The following is an 18,465-nucleotide window of genomic DNA, read 5'->3' as shown; positions in this document are numbered from 1 at the left end:
TGGCATTTTTGAATGGGGATCACGATACAAACTTGGAATTAACATTTTAAAACTTCTAATTATGATTGAAGATTGGATGTCGAGATTATCTCTAAACTTCTATAAGCTAGAATGTTATGTGCTCATAATTGAACATTTATGTTATTGCAATAATTTGAGTTTTTTCGCAAACAATGTATTCACATTTTTTGGTCGGGTTGTGATCATTAGTGGAATTAGCAGCCAATGGTGCGGAAAAAGATCACATTTATTAGTCTTTATTTTACTGCAAATGACATTTTACTTAATATGTGTTAAAAATAATGAAAATACTACAAAAAAATGTGCAGAAAAAAAAAAGTTCAAAGACTACTACAAAAGTAAAAGTAATAGTATGAAGTCTAATGAAAAATACATGCGGGTTTATGAGATAAATAAATGAAGATAATTGGAATGGTTCACTGAGGAAATGCAAAAGGTGAAACACGAGCACATTGGATAAAAAGGAATAAATAAATAAATAAATAAAAATAATAATAAAAAAACCTTGATGGACAGCTTGACATGTTGGATTTAATCCAACATGTTCAAATGAAAGAAATTCACTTCCATTGCTTTAATTTGAATAAGTAAAAGGCCAAGTTGGCCATAAAGTCCTTTTCTTTAGTAGACATAGCTAATGAGTAGTTCAGTTGCTAGTTTCTAGGGATTTACTTTGTTAAGTAGAAAGTTTTCCTTCTTTCGTGAATGTATGCACTGTAATAAAAATCAGAAAGTTTGGCCCCAAAAGCTTCCCCTGTTCTTTCCTCTTTGTGCTCTGTTTTCTCGCTTGCATCAGGTTAATAGGGTTGATTCCAACATTTGGTATTAGAGCCCGGTTAATGCCCAATATCAACCCCGAGAAACAACTTTGGGTGATAGAAGTGACAAGGAAGGCCAGATAACTCTACACTACCCTATGCTCTCAAGAAACAACTACGTTGTGTGGGCCATCAAGATGAAGGTTTTCATGCAAGCCCAAGGTGTATGGGAAGCAGTCGAGCCCAGAACGGCCAACACCGTAGTTGAAGTAAAGAAGGATAAACTAGCGATGGCTGCCATCTACCAAGGGATTCCTGAAGATCTCTTGTTATCGTTGTCAGAAAAGCAAATGGCCAAGGAGGCATGGGATGCCTTGAAGACAATGTACTTGGGGGTAGATAGGGTTAAGACAGCAAGGGTACAAACATTGAAGATTGAATTTGAAGCTTTGAATATGAAAGAATCAGAAATAGTTGATGAGTTTTCTGTCAAGATCTACAATATTGTAAGTAATATTCAAGCCCTTGGTGATAAATTTGAAGAAGCATATGTCGTGAAGAAAATGCTTCGTGCAGTACCATCCAAATTCCTTCAAATTGCATCCACCATTGAACAATTTGAAGACTTGTATGTGATGACTATTGAAGAAGTAGTAGGCAGATTAAAAGCCCATGAAGAAAGGATTAAAGAGCATGGTGAAGTGGAAGAAAAGAAACTCTTGCTCACCCATCAAGAGTGGTCTGACAGGAATAAGAAGCAAAGTGAAAACTCTACTAAGAATGCTAACAAGTCGCATAGAGGAACTTCTAACAATCCAAAGGGTCGCGGTAGAGGTTCTAGTATTCGAGGAGGCCGAGGAAGAGGCGGCGGTTATCAATAGTGAGATGGAAACTGGGGTAATTCAAGTAATCGGGATAAGGGTTGTCACACCCCCGAACCAGACGGCGGAAACGTCCGAGGGCTCGTGTGACTTAAATTGAAATATCATCACAATGAATATACATGAAACATAACATAATCATCACCATGCATTAATACATTATAACTGACCTTGTTCACATCAAGTACTTTGTTTACACGACATATTTCAAAACATAAATTGTCTGATGTTTAACATTACACAAAAGAAATTTCCTGAAACACCCGTGGATGTTCTTCAGTCTAACGATTTCCTGAGAATACAAGTTATTTTGAAAACATCAACATATATAATGTTGGTGAGTTCATAAGCACGTTTGATGTAAAACTAGTTTGTAAAACCCAGAAAATCTGATATTTTTTGTAACAAAACTGTTTACGAAAAAGATGTGATGATCCCATAAGTGCATATGTATGTGATTTCGAGACATGTAAAAGTGATTGTTGTTCAAAATTTATTCTTGTATTATAGTTCTTGTATGTAGGAGAGAATAATGTTGTTCCCCCAGAAAACCCGATGTTTTCCGATATAAATAATAATATGATAGTTTTGTATTATTGTATCATCTCAGCGAATGAATAAGATTTCCCATGATTACTTAGCTGATAATGGATCTCTATGTGAGTCGTTATAACCATGCATAATAATGACTAATTCTCCTGTCTTGGCATTTTATCGGATGTCGGTTTTGTTCAAGATTTTGTTACCCTAGACTGGCCGAGTCTAACTGTAGCGAACAGCTCGGGTGTGGGGAAGTCACCCCCGTATAGATCTATACACAAACTCTCGCTCTCCCTCCAGGAGACTCTGGTTATAACTATAGACTACGACCGGCACTTATTGGTGTCACCCGTTATTTCTCACTAAATCCCACTGAAATTGAATAACCTTTTTTAACAACTTGATTTATGTTTACTTGAATAAAAGGTAAGCCTAACAGACGAAGAGAAGAGGGCAACGGAGGCCCACTAATCATGTATGTTATTATAGGCTGTCAAGTATGCGACGAACATATTAGCCCATCACGCATATGATTGATTTGGACCATACTAGCAATGCAAATGGGCCACTAAGGCCCAATAGCATGTAAAAACCATTGAGGGTCCATTAGGCATGTAATTGGGTCACCGGAAGCCCAATAAACATGTGTGATTATATTGGGCCCAATAATCATGATATTGGTTCATAAAGGCCCAATAGCATGAATAGAAAATATTTGAGCCCAACCATTTAATCATTTATAATTTATTGATCTTAAGTTCGTAATGTAGCTATTTGTTGTAAGCGAAATGTTTATTCAAAGTATTAAAATACTCTGACGTTTGATTTATAACGAAGCTTTGGTTATATATATATATATATATATATATATATATATATATATATATATATATATATATATATATATATATATATATATATATATATATATATATAACCATGCGTTATAAACTTAACATCTTTAACCCAAATAGTTTAATATTCGTCTAATTGACCCAAAAACATTTAATTTGATCATTTCAGCCCTTTTATCTATAAAAATGGCACATTTAGTCCCCTTTTATGAAAATTGACATTCTTGGTCCTTAAACCGTTTTTCTTGACGTTTTAGACCCAGACTTTATTTGAAATAATAAATTCAGCCCAAAACTATTGTATTTGACATTTCCATCCCTTAGTTCAAAAAAGAAAGTTTACACTTTTGGCTCAATTTCCGTAAGTTTTACAATTTTGACCCCAAAGTCTAAAACTCTGCATTTTTAGTCCAATATTTGCATCAAGGTCATTTTCAGCCCTCAAAACAATTTAATTTATGTTTTAAACTCGTAGTTTGTTAACTTTTCCATTTCAGCCCCTCAAATACTTCATTTTTCGCAACTTTGGGCCCAAAACTCATGAGGTCCAAATTTAAAGCCCATTAAGCTAAAATTTATGTTTTTGACCCCTAGACAAGTGTTATTTTCATAAAAGTTAGATTTCTATATAAATAATACTATTTGGTCCTTATAAAACCGAAAATACCATATTTTACCCCAAACTTTGATTATTTTGGCAAAAATGACACTTTTTCACTTCTTAAGCCTAAAGATCCTTAGATCTTTGAAGTAAGTTGTTTAATATGTACATTGTTTATGTATTCTTCACACTTTAGCCATAGATTTCAATATTTAGCAAATAACATCATATTTTCACAACATAAACCAAAGAAATCACATATAACAAGCATACACACATTGATCAACACATAGTACTTGTATTCTCCCCCAAAAACAAGTAAAAACTGAAACACAAGAGGGTATGAACTCACCTTGATTTGTTGCTCACGGTTTTGAAGAAGAAATGGAAGGGGTTGAGGTGATTCTTGGCCCTAGCAAGCTTTTTGAGAAATCTTTGGGCTTAGATGGGTTCTAAGAAGCATGATCATGAATTTGAATGAATTAAGAGAATATTTTTGATAAGATATAGAAGTTAATCCAAGGATCTAAGTAAAAACTTACCAAGGATTTGTGACATGAGTGAAGAAGCTTCTTGGAATGCTTCCTAATCTCGAAATTTTGATGGAATAATGAAGGTGTTCTTGAGAGGATTTGGAAGTATTTGGAAGTGAATTAAGTTTGTGTGTGTGTGTGTTGATGCTCTCGGTCGAGAGTAGAAGAAGAAGAAGATGGGAGAGAGGGTAAGGTGACATTGCATGGATGTCCACGACGCAATAAGGAGGTCGTATGCTCACAATTTTCCTGCTTAATCCATTTATCTTAATTCTTCTTCTAATCTTTTCTTTCTTTTTAAATGGGATGAGAATTGCATTAAGAAGGGAAAAGGATTCATTTTTGGCCCAATTCTTGATCCTTACTTGAAATCATAAGGTCCATAAAGAAGTTTACGGCCCATTGGGCCCTTAGGGTGGTTCACGGCGCAATTAGCATAAAAGATTAGCTTTGTGGCCCATTAGGGCTAATTAGATTAGTTATGGCCCAACAAGGTTAATTAGGCTAGTTATGGCCCAATAAGGCTTATTGGGGTAGCTTATTTCCATTTTAGGCCCAATATGGCCCAAAATGTCAAATCTCATGAAGGTGGGTTAAATTAGAACCCAATTAAGAGTTCTAAGCCCAAACAAGTCAAATTGGAAACTTATTGGTCCATTAGGCCCAATAAGGAAATCCTAGTCTGTAATGGACTTAAACCGGGATTTTTAGGGTTTCCAACCTTTTGTTGACTATTTGAAGTGTTTGGATAGGGTGATTGATGGAACTTTGGTGTTATTGAATAAACATCATGCATACTTTCAAATTTTAGTCACAAATGTTATCATTGTTAATGTTTACAAAAACATTAGAATTCCTAGTTGTGACAAGAGTACAGTTTAGTGCTATAACTGCCAAGACTTTGGGCATTTCGCTGCAGAATGCCAAAAATCCTAGACGTGAAAGGAATCAAGAAGTCAATTTAGCTCGAGAAATCAACGATGACGAACCAGCACTTTTGCTATCTACCTCAAATGAAGAGAATAAGGTTCTTAAAGTGCATCTAAATGAAGAGAAAGTGAATCCAAAGTTGAGATCAGCAGGTGATGAGCAAAGAAGATCAAACATGAGGTACTTGGACAGTGGTGAAAGTAACCATATGACAGGTGAAAAACAAAATTTTTGTGAACTCAATCAATCCATCAAAGGTTCAGTGAAGTTTGGTGATGGATCAAGGGTTCGCATTGAAGGAAGGGGTTCAATCATGTTCCGGTGCATGAACGGTGAACATCGTGTACTTCGTGAGGTATATTACATATCGAGTTTGTGCAGTAATATTGTAAGTCTGGGAAAATTAGTTGAGGGTGGTGATCGGATCGTTATGCTTGGATCATTCCTATGGATTCATGATAAAAAGGAAAAACTTCTCATGAAAGTTAAAATGTCTTCTAATCGTCTGTACAAAAATTTTATTAGAAGACATCAGTTCAAAGTGTTTTCCTGGGGCTAAGGAGGAACCATAAAAGTTATGGCATGCACGTATGGGTCATGTAAGTTATCTTACATTAAAACTCATGTCAGATAAAAGCATTGTTTAGGGACTGGAAAAGATGATTAGTCCCACAACATTATGTGAAGGATGCTTGGTGGGTAAGCATGCTCAAAAACCTTACCCATCTGAAACGACCCAAAATAAGACCCAAAATTTTTCGTTTACATAATACTGAGGTTATCAACGATCTATAATATATCATAAAATCGTACGTCATAAATCCCAAAAAGTTATAATGGAGGTGTCATAACAAAAGAACTGTAACAACATATCATATTATATGAAATAAACTCCCAGGACAAAAGCTGAAGCTGCGGTGTGTGCAATGCCATCACCCGAGCCCTTCCCTTTGCTTGCGGAAGCACCTGAAACCAAAACTGAAATTGTAAGCACAAAGCTTAGTGAGCTCCCCCAGACTACCACATACCATACAATTATATAAACACATATTGGGCCTTGCCCACTGCATCGGACTGAAGTCCGGAACTAACCAGGGCCTTGCCCTCTGCATCGGACCGAAGTCCGAAAACTACATCTGACCGAAGTCCGGAACTGACTGGGACCTTGTCCCCTGCATCAGACCGAAGTCCGAAAACTGGCTGAGCATAGCATAGCATAAACATATCAACTAGCATAAACACATATACTGCACACTGCATCGGACCGAAGTCCAGAACACATAACACAAAGACATGCTTGAATCACAAAGACATCAAGCACGCTTAACTTCTGCATCGGACCAAAGTCCGGTACTAACTGCTAACTAGATGGGCAGGCATTGTCGCCGTAAACCCGTTCCTACTGGAAGGAAAACTCACCTCGTAGTGCTGACTGATGTGATGCTAACTCTAAAAGTGGCTGACCGACGCTCTGGAACTGTCCGGCTACAATTTCCAAAAACACTAGATCAGTTACTGGTAAATGCTCTTGGGGTCAAATGACTATATTACCCCTAGTCAAAGTCAACTACCAGTTGACCGGACTCGCCGAGTCAGGGCGCAGACTCGCCGAGTCCCTCCTTTAATAACTCTGACTTTAACTCACCGAGCCCCTTTCCCACTCACTGATTCACTTTGAACTCACAACTTGAAGGGAAAACGGCGACTCGCGACTCGACTCGTCGAGTCCGAAGAACAACTCGCTGAGTCCTATTGCAGATTCCATGTAATCGAATTCTAATCAATTACAGGGCTTCTAACTCGTAGATCTGAGCCCTTTGGACCATCTGAACACGTAAAGTTGCTGACTTTACGTGTAACTACGAAGGAATGAAGCCATTTCACTCAAACACTACTTTTCTTAGAAAAACTTATCTGACTCGCCGAGTTGTAGAACAACTCGTCGAGTCTAAGGTAATCTTCATCGGACTCGCCGAGTTGCTCATCCAACTCGTCGAGTCCAAGGTTATCTTCATATGACTCGCCGAGTCAAGCTTGTGACTCGCTGAGTCCATTCAGTCCCTTTTCCATACAGGCCTGATTTGATCCATGCAGTGGCTCTAAGTCACAGATCCATGCTTCTAGGGCATGCTTATCACGTAAAGTTGTAAACTTTACATGCATGCATGGCTTTAAAGGCTTCAAATGCCAACCCTAAGCTCTTAATGGGGTTCCAAGCTCAAGAGGGACTTCAATCACGACCATAACTGAAACTTTACACTTCTAGAATGTAATGAGAGTTCAGATCTGAAGTTTTCATCCAAGGAGAGTCCATATCTCAAGTTTTGAATCATAAAAGGCTCCAAAGAAGGCATAACAAGCAAAAAGGAGGTTATAATAGAGGAATGCAAAAGGTCATAACTTCATTACCTGAATGAAGAACAGATGTAAGCTAACTCCTAGATCTTCCTTCCCTTCTATGGACCTCCTTTCCTTCCCAAAGCTTCCAAGCTATCACAAGCACACTCAAACTCAACAATAGGGCTAGGGTTTATAGGGGAAATGTTCTGAGAGTGATAGAGTCGAGGTTGGGGGTGCATAAGTGTGTTTAAATAGGGTGCAAACCCTTAAAATTAGGGCTTCATCCAGACAGGCGGACTCGCCGAGTCTAGCATATGGACTCGTCGAGTAGCTAGCTCAAAACGCGTGATCGACCCGCCTCTACTCGACGAGTCAGGCTACAGACTCGTCGAGTACCCCTTCAAAAATGAAAATACTTTATTTGAATTACATACCAGTAATTGGGAGTTACAAATCTCCCCCACTTATCTTAGACTTTGTCCTCGAAGTCTGTTGCTGCTGCTGAAAATAACTTTGGGTAATGCTCCCTCATCTCCTCCTCAGACTCCCACGTCCATTCTGAACCCTTTCGGTGCTGCCACTGCACCTTCCCTAGCTGAACCACCTTGTTCCTCAAGGTCTTCGTCTTCCGATCTAAGATCGCAACTGGTCTCTCGATATAATTCAGGCTGCTATCAACCTGAATATCCTCCTAGGGTACAACTACTGACTTGTCCACCAAACACTTTCGCAACTGAGAAACATGGAAAGTGTTGTGGATCTGGCTAAGCTCTGCCGGAAGATCCAAGCGATAAGCAACCCGACCCACCCGGGCCAAAACCCTAAAAGGGCCAATGAACCTGGGACCCAGCTTGCCCCTCTTCCGAAACCTGATAACACCCTTTCAGGGTGATACCTTCAGGAGGACCATATGGCCCACCTGAAACTCTAAGTCTGAACACCTCCTGTCGACGTAACTCTTCTGCCTATTCTGCGTAGTCTGCAATTTGCTACGAACCTGCTGGATCAACTCTGTGGTCCCAATGATTCGCTAACCGACCTCGCCCCAACAAATCGGGGTCCTGCACTTCCTTCCGTATAGCATCTCGAAAGGAGGACAGTCAATGCTAGCGTGGTAACTGTTGTTATACGAAAATTCCGCTAGTGGAAGATACGTATTTGAACTACCACCGGAGTCTATAACACTTGCTCGGAGCATGTCCTCGAGAGTCTGAATCGTCCTCTCGCTCTGCCCGTCCGTCTGAGGGTGGAAAGCGGTGCTAAAATGAAGACGAGTCCCCATCTCGTCATGAAACCGCTTCCAAAATCTGGAAGTAAAACGGACGTCTCGGTCTGACACTACCGAAACAGGCACTCCGTGCCATGCTACTACCTCACGCACATAGATGTCAGCTAGCTTCTCATCCGATATGCTCTCCTGGATCGGTATAAAGTGCGCGCTCTTGGTCAGCGGATCCACTATGACCCAAATCGAATCCACTCCCCGTGCGGTCTTGGGAAGCTTAGTGATAAAATTCATGGTAATGTCCTCCCATTTCCATAAAGGAATGTCTAACGGCTACATCTTGACATGGGGTCTCTGGTGCTCTGCCCTGACCTTCCTGCAGGTCAGGCATCTCTCCACATACCAGGCGACATCCCGCTTCATGCAGGGCCACCAATAATCGGGTCAAAGATCCCTATACATCTTCGTCGCCCCTGTGTGGATGGAAAATCGAGACTTATGGGCCTCGTCCATCAACAGCTGCCGTACTCCGCCCCAGTACGGTACCCAAACTCTCCCATGAAGGGTCAACAATCCCCGACTATCATAATCAAAAGAAGCTACTCGGCCCACAATCCTCTCACACTTCTACCTCTCCTCCTTGAGGCCCTCGACCTGTGCCTCCCTAATCAGCTCTAACAGCGGAGTAATCACTGACATCCTCAAGCATATATCCCTGATCGGGGCCACTGCCGTCTTGCAACTCAAGGCATTGGCCACTACGTTGGCCTTCCCCGGGCGATAAAGGATTTCACAATCGTAATCCTTCACTACATCTAACCACCGACGCTGCCTCATGTTAAGATTCGGCTGGTCCATGAGGTATCTCAGACTCTTGTGATCCGTGTAGTTGGTACAACGGACCCCATAGACGTAGTGCCTCCAAATCTTGAGGGTGAACACCACTGCCCCCAACTCCAAATCATGCGTTGGATAGTTAGCCTCGTGAGGCTTCAACTGCCTGGAGGCATAAGCTATCACATGCCCTCGATGCATCAACACTGCTCCCATGCCTGTGATCGAGGCATCACGGTATACTATAAAATCATCCACTCCCTCTGGCAGGGTAAGAATCGGTGCCTCACACAAGTGCTGCCAGAGGGTCTCAAACGCCGCCTGCTGCTCAGGCCCCCAACGAAACACCACCGACTTCTTGGTCAGCCGGGTGAGTGGTACTGCTATCTTGGAGAAATCCTGAATGAATCTCCTATAGTACCCTGCAAAACCTAGGAAGCTCTGAATCTCTGATGGAGACTTCAGGACCTCCCACTACATCACGGTCTCTATCTTGGCCGGATCTACCAGTATACCCTTCTAGTTGACGAGGTGCCAAAGGAACTGCACCTCGCACAACCAGAACTCGCACTTGGAGAACTTCACGAAAAGTTTCTCCCTCCTCAAGACCTCTAGCACCTCCCTGAGGTGCTCCTCATGCTGCTCCTGAGTCTTGGAATAAACCATGATGTCATCGATGAATACAATCACAGACCGATCTAAAATCGGCTTGCACATGCGGTTCATGAGGTCCATGAACGCAGCTGGAGTGTTGGTGAGCCCAAACGGCATCACCACAAACTCATAATGACCATAACGGGTCCTAAAAGCTGTCTTCTGAACATCCTCACCCCTTACCCGCATCTGATGATAACCGGAGCGCAGATCAATCTTGGAAAACCAAAATGCTCCCTGAAGTTGATCGAACAAGTCATCTATCCTCGGGAGTGGATAACGGTTCTTCACCGTTACCTTGTTCAACTCCCAGTAGTCTATGTACATACGATGCGACCCATCCTTCTACTTCATAAACAAGACCGGGGCTCCCCATTGCGAACTACTCGGTCTAATGAAACCCTTGCCTAGCAGCTCCTGCAGTTGCGTAGACAAGTCCTGCATCTCTGGAGGATCCAACCAATACGGTGCCTTTGCTATCGGAGCCGCACCAGGAACCAGGTCAATCTTGAACTCAACCTGTCTCTCCGGAGGTATCCCACGCAATTCCTCTGGGAACACGTCCGGGTACTCTCGCACCACTGCTACATCATCTATTGTCAACGTACCCTTATCTCGGGTATCCATCACATATGCGACATAACCTGCGCAACCCTGCTGGAAGTAGCGCCTCGCTCTCGCTGCTGAACAAAGAATCAGTCTGTGTTGTGGCCTCTCGCCCTGAATCACTAACTCTTCCCCGCTGGGAGTGCGAACCCTCACTAGCTGCAACTCACAATCAATCACCGCCTCGTTGGGGCTTAGCCAATCCATGCCTACTATGACCTTGTTCCCTCGCAAAGGAATAGGGACCAGGTCCATCGAAAACTGTTCATCGAATAACTGCAGCGAGCATGCCTTATGCACCCTCGCGACCCTGACTGTCCTATCATCGGCTATCTCCACCTCGAGTGGACAATCCAGCTCCCCAAGAGCTCCGCTAAACATCTTGCTAAGCACAAGGGAGATAAACGATCGGGTAGCCCCTGAATCAAATAACACTGTAGCTGAAATGTCGTTCACTAAGAACGACCCCATACATAAACATATAACCTTAGAAACAATTAATAATAAATGCAGAGATAAAATGAAAAATATTTACCCGTCACCACGTCAGGAGTCGCTCGCGCCTCCTCTGCTGTCATCTGAAAAGCTATACTCTTTGCTACTGGCGCCTCGGCCCGGCCCTGACGACCGTCTGTAATCCTCAATGTAGTAGGGGCAGGTGCTGACACCTTCCCTGCTGCTACTAAGCTCGAGCACTGGGACTTTTTATGTCCCCTCTGATTGCAATGGAAGCAAATCAGATCTGATGTTGCGGTGGCGGTGGTAGAAGCTGTACAATCTCTGCTCATATGCCCAGTCCGACCACACTTGTAGCAGCCGGAACTCCTTACCTTGCACGCCTCATCGTGAAATCTCCCACATTTGCCACACCGACTGTGGCTCTGCTGACCTCTGGACCTATGATCTGAAACCTTGGGCTTCTTGCCCGAACTCCCTGTACCCGAAGCCGCCTCCGGCTTCCTCTTCTTCTCCATCTCAAGATCAATCTCTCTCTCTCAAGCCCTCGCAATCATATCATCCAGCATCTTGCAGCTGGATCGACTCACAAACTGGCGGATATCACTCCGCAACATCTCATGATAACGGGCCTTCTTCATTTCTTCGTCACCTGCGTACTGAGGAACAAGAAGAGCCCTCTCCCTGAACTTGGTGGTAATCTCCGCCACTGTCTTTGTAGTCTGAGTAAGGTCCTGAAACTCTCTGGCTAACTGTTGCACCTCAATAACTGGTGTGAACTCGGCTCTGAACCTGGTGGTAAAATCAGCCCAAGTCATAGTATCAAGTGCTGAGTCGTCCCCAATACCATGCCCAACCTCCTCCCACCAGTCACGTGCCCTGTCCTTCAGGAGACAGGATGCTAATCTGACCTTGTCCCCCTCGGGACATCTGCTAGTGCGGAACGCGTTGGCAACATCTTCCAACCACCTAGTACTCGCAATGGGGTCCCACACCCCATGGTAGTTTGGAGCTCCACAAGCCCGGAACTCCCTGAAGGTGAGTGTGCGCGACCCCATCATGGCCGCCATCTCAGCACGAAATGTGCTCAACTTCTCATCCATCAACTCCAAGATACCCTCCTGGATCGAACCGAAGATCACAGGAGTCTGCTCAAGTATGATACGGGTAACCTCTGAAGTGAAAAACTCCCTAGTCTGCTCATCCAACTGCTCGGCCCCCGAGCCTGATCCTGATCCCTCCCCGGCACCTGAGCTGCCGACTGCTGGCCTAGGGTGTAAAACCACCATTCTGAAAACGCATCATGATAAACGTCAGAAACACTGATATATCTCGAGGGATTGCTACTACTACAGGTTTCCTGGTCTCGCCTCGGCCTTCCTTGATTCAAGTACAGATCATCTGCTTCCAGTAGTATGGGCCCCTACTACCTTCCACATCTATCCGTACTTTCCTCAAGAACCGCCTCGACTTCGCCAAGTCACTACTACTGCTACTAATCTCTGCTACTCTCATCCTAGGCTTGCCCTAGGGGAAATCTCTGACTCAACAAAAACCAGTGCTCAGCTGCTGAAGGCCTCCTTGTAATGTTAATTAGTCATCACCTGAATACCATCACATGTGACGAGGCTCAGATAATCCTTCGAGTAAAAGACTCATTCTCACAATGGTTGGACTCAAACAAGAGCTGCGCAGTAGGGCCAAATCTAGCACTCTAAGATTATTCAACCCTGATCTCATGTTATGTGTCGTATTCACCTAATAGCTAATTCCCATCACTCTAAGCCCCACAAAGCAGAAAGCAAGCAGCATTCGGACACAGGAAACTAATCAAGCAACTCTATTCTCATAACAAGAAACTATGCTAGAATACAATGCTAAGCTCGTATTGTCAGGCATAACCTAAACAGGCTATCCTACTGCTGTCTACTACATACTAGCATGCAATTCTCATAAAAGCTGTAACACATATAGCAGGTACATAAGGCATCCTCCTAGATCCTTAGTCCTATTCTAGCATGTTGTTCTACTGAAACTAAAACTGATAATCATAACATAAACTTATATGGGTAATTTGGGAGTACTTACTTGAGCTCGGCTGATCGCATGCACCACACCTTTTTTCTCGTTTTCAAAACTCTTTTCTTTTTAAGTCACTTTCTCAAAAATTCTTTTGAAACCAAAACTGAAACCGTAAGCACAAAGCTTAGTGAGCTCCCCCGGACTACCATATACCATACAATCATATAAACACATATTGGGCCTTTCCCACTGCATCAGACCGAAGTCCGGAACTAACCAGGGCCTTGCCCTCTACAATGGACCGAAGTCCGGAAACTGCATCGGACTGAAGTCCAGAACTGACTAGGACCTTGTCCCCTGCATCAGACCGAAGTCCAGAACTAACTGCATCGGATCGAAATCCAGAACTGACTGGGACCTTGTCCCCTGCATCAGACCGAAGTCCGGAAACTGGCTGAGGCATAAACATATCAACTAGCATAAACAAATATATTGCACACTGCATCGGACCGAAGTCCGGAACACATAACACAAAGACATGCTCGAATCACAAAGACATCAAGCACGCTGAACTTCTGCATCGGACCAAAGTCCGGTACTAACTGCTAACTAGATGGGCCGGCATTGTGGCCGTAAACCCATTCCTACTGGAAGGAAAACTCACCTCGTAGTGCTGACTGATGTGATGCTAACTCTAAAAGTAGCTGACCGACGCTCCGGAACTGTCCGGCTACAATTTCCAAAAACACTAGATCAGTTACTGGTAAATGCTCTTGGGGTCAAATGACTATATTACCCCTAGTCAAAGTCAACTTCCAGTTCACCGGGCTCGCCGAGTCAGGGCGCAGACTCACCGAGTCCCTCCTTTACTAACTCTGACTTTAACTCACCGAGCCCCTTTCCCACTCACTAATTCACTCTGAACTCACAACTCGAAGGGAAAATAGGGACTCGCGACTCGACTCGTCGAGTCCGAAGAACAACTCGCCATGTCCTATCGCAGATTCCATGCAATCGAATTCTAATCCATTCCAGGGCCTCTAACTCGTAGATCTGAGCCCTTGGGACCATCTGAACACGTAAAGTTGTTGTCTTTACATGTAACTACGAAGGAATGAAGCCATTTCACTCAAACACTACTTTTCTTGGAAAAACTTATACAACTCGCCGAGTTGTAAAACAACTCGTCGAGTCTAAGGCAATCTTCATCGGACTCGCCGAGTTGCTCATCCAACTCGTCGAGTCCAAGGCTATCTTCATATGACTCGCCGAGTCAAGCTTGTGACTCGCCGAGTCCATTCAGTCCCTTTTCCATACAGGCCTGATTTGAGCCATGCAACGGCTCTAAGTCACAGATCCATGCTTCTAGGGCATGCTTATCACGTAAAGTTGCAAACTTTACGTGCATGCATGGCTTTAAAGGCTTCAAATGCCAACCCTAAGCTCTTAATGGGGTTCCAAGCTCAAGAGGGACTTCAATCACGACCATAACTGAAACTTTACACTTCTAGAATGCAATGAGAGTTCAGATATGAAGTTTTCATCCAATGAGAGTCCATATCTCAAGTTTTGAATCATAAAAGGCTCCAAAGAAGGCATAACAAGCATAAAGGAGGTTATAATAGAGGAATGCAAAAGGTCATAACTTCATTACCTGAATGAAGAACAGATGTAAGCTAACTCCTGGATCTTCCTTCCCTTCTATGGACCTTCTTTCCTTCCCAAAGCTTCTAAGCTATCACAAGCACACTAAAATTCAACAATGGAGCTAGGGTTTACAGCGGAAATGTTCTGAGAGCGATAGAGTCGAGGTTGGGGGTGCATAAGTGTGTTTAAATAGGGTGCAAACCCTTAAAATTAGGGCTTCATCAAGACAGGCGGACTCGCCGAGTCCAGCGTATGGACTTGTCGAGTAGCTAGCTCAAAATGCGTGATCGGCCCGCCTCTACTCGACGATTCGGGCTACAAACTCGTCGAGTACCCCTTCAGAAATGAAAATACTTATTTGAATTATATACCAGGATTGGGGCGTTACACTATCACATACAAATTTCAGGGCATGCAGGAAACTTGAACTAATTCACGGGGACCTCTGTGGTCTAATCTCATCACCTACACCTGCAAGAAACAAGTATTTCTTTCTGCTTGTTGATGAATTTAGTCGGGTGATGTGGGTCTACCTGGTGCAATCAAAGGATCAAGTGTTTGGTGTGTTCAGAAAATTTCGGGCAATGGTAGAAGTTGAAACTGGTGAAAGGATGAAGGTGTTCCGGACAGATCATGGGGGGGATTCCTCTCAAAAGAATTCACCTCTTATTGCGAAGAAACGATTCTACAAAGACACTACACTGCTCCGTTTTCTCCCCAACAAAACGGAGTCGTGGAGAGACAGAATCGGACTGTTGTTGAGATGACAAGTAGCTCATTAAAAGCTATGCAGGTACCTGAGTTTTGTGGGGTGAAGTTGTACAGAATGCAGTCTATATTTTAAATAGGGTAACCATGAAGGCCCTCGAAGAAGCAACACCTTATCAGATGTGAACCGGGAGAAAACCAAATATAGTGCATCTAAGAGTTTTTGGATGCATAGCACATGCAAAGGTAAAAACAGGTCATCGCTGCAAACTTGATGATAGAAGCAAACTACTAGTCCATTTGGGAACAAAAATAGGGATGAAGGCTTATTGTTTTTTTGATCCAGTCACATGATCAATCCGTATAAGTAGAGAAGTTTACTTTGAAGAAGATAAGATGTGGTCGTGGGATACAACAGAAACGTTTAAACATACTCCAGGTGTCACATTCACAGTTGAGGGTCTAACACCACAGGTAGAAGACCAAACTGATCAGGTTGAAGATGAAGCTGCCAACATACATCTGCTAACACCTGATCAAGTTGATGGTATGAACTTCCAAGGGAATGAAGATGTAACTGAAGACACCTCACAAGGAAACACCATGCATCCGAGCCCACAGGAAGCCCCACCTTCTCCCATAACCCCTATGAGCTCAACCGGTTCAACAAGCACTGTTTCTAGTTCAACTGGTGGAGGAGCTCCCAAAAGGTACCGACTCTTAACCAACTTATATGATGAGTGTGAACAAATTTTACTCTTGAATGAAGACGGAGAACCAGTCACATATGGCTAGCAAAGAGAATCATTGGATTGATGCTATGAAGAGTGAAATAGAAGTTATAGTAAAGAACAAGACCTGGAACCTTGTAGACCTTCCACCTAGTAGAAAACCAATAGGGCTCAAATGGGTCTACAAGGTGAAAAAGGATCCAAGAGGACATGTATTGAAGTATAAGGCACACTTGGTCGCGAAGGGGTATGTGCAAAAGGCAGGTGTTGATTTTGACGATGTGTTTGCCCCTGTAGCTCGAATAGAAACGGTTCAGATCTTACTTGGACTCGCTGCAAATAACAGTTGGAAAGTACACCACCTGGATGTGAAATCAACATTCCTAAATGGGGAACTAGAAGAAGAGGTGTATGTGATTCAGCCAGAGGGATTTGTGGAAAAAGGTCAATAAAATAAGGTGTACATGTTGTCCAAAGCCTTATATGGCTTGCGCCAAGCACCTAGGGCTTGGAATTCAAAGCTTGATGGTTGTCTGAAACAACTTGGGTTCAAAAGGTGCCCATATGAGTATGTTGTATACATAAGAAAAAAGAATGGGAAGTTATTGATTGTTGGTTTATACGTTGACGACCTCATTGTAACAGGTGATTCTAATCTAGAAGTGGAACACTTCAAGGAGCAGATGAGCAAGAAATTTGAAATGAATGACCTGGGGATGCTCTCTTATTACCTTGGTTTTGAGGTAAACCAACATGATGGTGCAGTCACATTGAAGCAAGCTGTATATGCAAAGAATATAATTGTGAAGACAGGCATGACAGATTGCAATCCTTGCAAATACCCTATGGAGCCTAAGTTGGAACTAACAAAAGAAAAAGAGGGAGAAGAAGTAAATGTCACAGATTACATAAGTGTGGTTGGTGCACTGAGATACTTAACTCATACTCGACCTGACATAAGCTATGTTGTTGGTTTAGTAAGCAGAATCATGGAGAGACCCACAGTTCAACACATGAAGGTTGTCAAACATATCTTGAGTTATGTGAAAGGGACCATGGACCACGGTCTAGTTTACACCAGAGGCAGCAAAGAAACCATCATCACCGGGTACACATATAGTGATCATGCAAGAGATGTAAATGATGGAAGAAGCACGGGTGGAATGGCTTACTACCTAAATGAGAACCTGGTTACCTGGGGATCTCATAAACAACGATGTGTTGCTCTATCTTCGTGTGAGGCGGAATTTATGGCAGCTAATATAGCCACATGTCAAGGAATCTGGATCAAACGCTTACTAAGTGAAATTACTAGTTCTAACATCAAGGCACCTGTCTTATACATTGATAACAAGTCGGCCCTGCATCTAGCAAAGAATCATGTCTTCCATGGGAGAAGCAAACATATACACATGAGGTATCACTTCATACGCGAGTGTGTGGAAAGAGGAGACATAGAGATCTAGTACGTATGCAACAAATAGCAGAAGGCGTATATCCTCACTAAATCAATGGGAATAGCACAGTTCCTAGAATTGAGAGACTTGTTGGGTGTAAAACAGGTAATGAGTTCGGAAGTTGGAAGGATGAACTTAACTTTAACACTTTGGATTAAAGGAGAGTATGTTGGATTTAATCCAACGTGTTCAAATGAAAGAAATTCACTACAGGGGTATTTTTCATCCATTTGTCACGATCAAGATTCTAGACTCTTCCGTAGTACTCAAGAAAATGGGAGAACTCACAAGTATAGCACATTAGACCCTGGAACGTCCTAGATTTCTCTAGGACATCAAAGAATAATTTAGAACATTTCATGAAGACTTGTAAATATATGTAACTTGGTAGAATATTCTAGATTAGTCAAGAATATGGGACTAATGTAGTAATATCTAGAAACTTCCCAAGAGGAGGAAGGACAAGTATAAATAGGGAGGAGCTCATTTGATCCAAACCATTGGAAGTTCTCTTGTATTCTCTCGAGCTCTCTAATAGAAGTTCTCTTTCGTTTGTAGAAACTTCAAAACCTTTATTCTCTTACTTACTTAGTCGTTTAGACATCCAAAAGAAGTGTTGTAGCCTGACTTAGTCGAAGTTACACTAAGTGGCACACGGTGATTGTGT

General features: G+C 42.7%; 1 protein-coding gene across 1 annotated transcript; it reads left to right on the top strand.

The window, feature by feature from the left end:
- Positions 1-1,069: 1,069 nt before the first annotated feature.
- Positions 1,070-15,669, top strand: LOC145095774 (uncharacterized). Its single transcript, XM_079033604.1, has 3 exons — positions 1,070-1,613; positions 5,040-5,473; positions 15,277-15,669. Exons 1-3 carry the CDS (start codon positions 1,070-1,072, stop codon positions 15,667-15,669), a joined length of 1,371 nt encoding a protein of 456 aa, XP_078889730.1.
- Positions 15,670-18,465: the final 2,796 nt, after the last annotated feature.

This window comes from Lactuca serriola, chromosome 3 (genome assembly GCF_051521515.1).
Source record: "Lactuca serriola cultivar US96UC23 chromosome 3, Lser_US96UC23_V15, whole genome shotgun sequence".
Classification (NCBI taxonomy): Eukaryota; Viridiplantae; Streptophyta; class Magnoliopsida; order Asterales; family Asteraceae; genus Lactuca; species Lactuca serriola.
This window is presented reverse-complemented; position numbering and strand designations above follow the sequence as displayed.

What these genes read in the sequence shown, in the direction of transcription:
- LOC145095774 (XM_079033604.1), top strand. Translation starts at nt 1,070, where the DNA reads ATGGCTGCCATCTACCAAGGGATTCCTGAAGATCTCTTGTTATCGTTG. An exon ending in TCCAAAGGGTCGCGGTAGAG is followed by an intron (nt 1,614 to 5,039) that starts GTTCTAGTATTC and finishes CAAAAACATTAG; the next exon opens with AATTCCTAGTTGTGACAAGA. An exon ending in AACATCGTGTACTTCGTGAG is followed by an intron (nt 5,474 to 15,276) that starts GTATATTACATA and finishes ATTATATACCAG; the next exon opens with GATTGGGGCGTTACACTATC.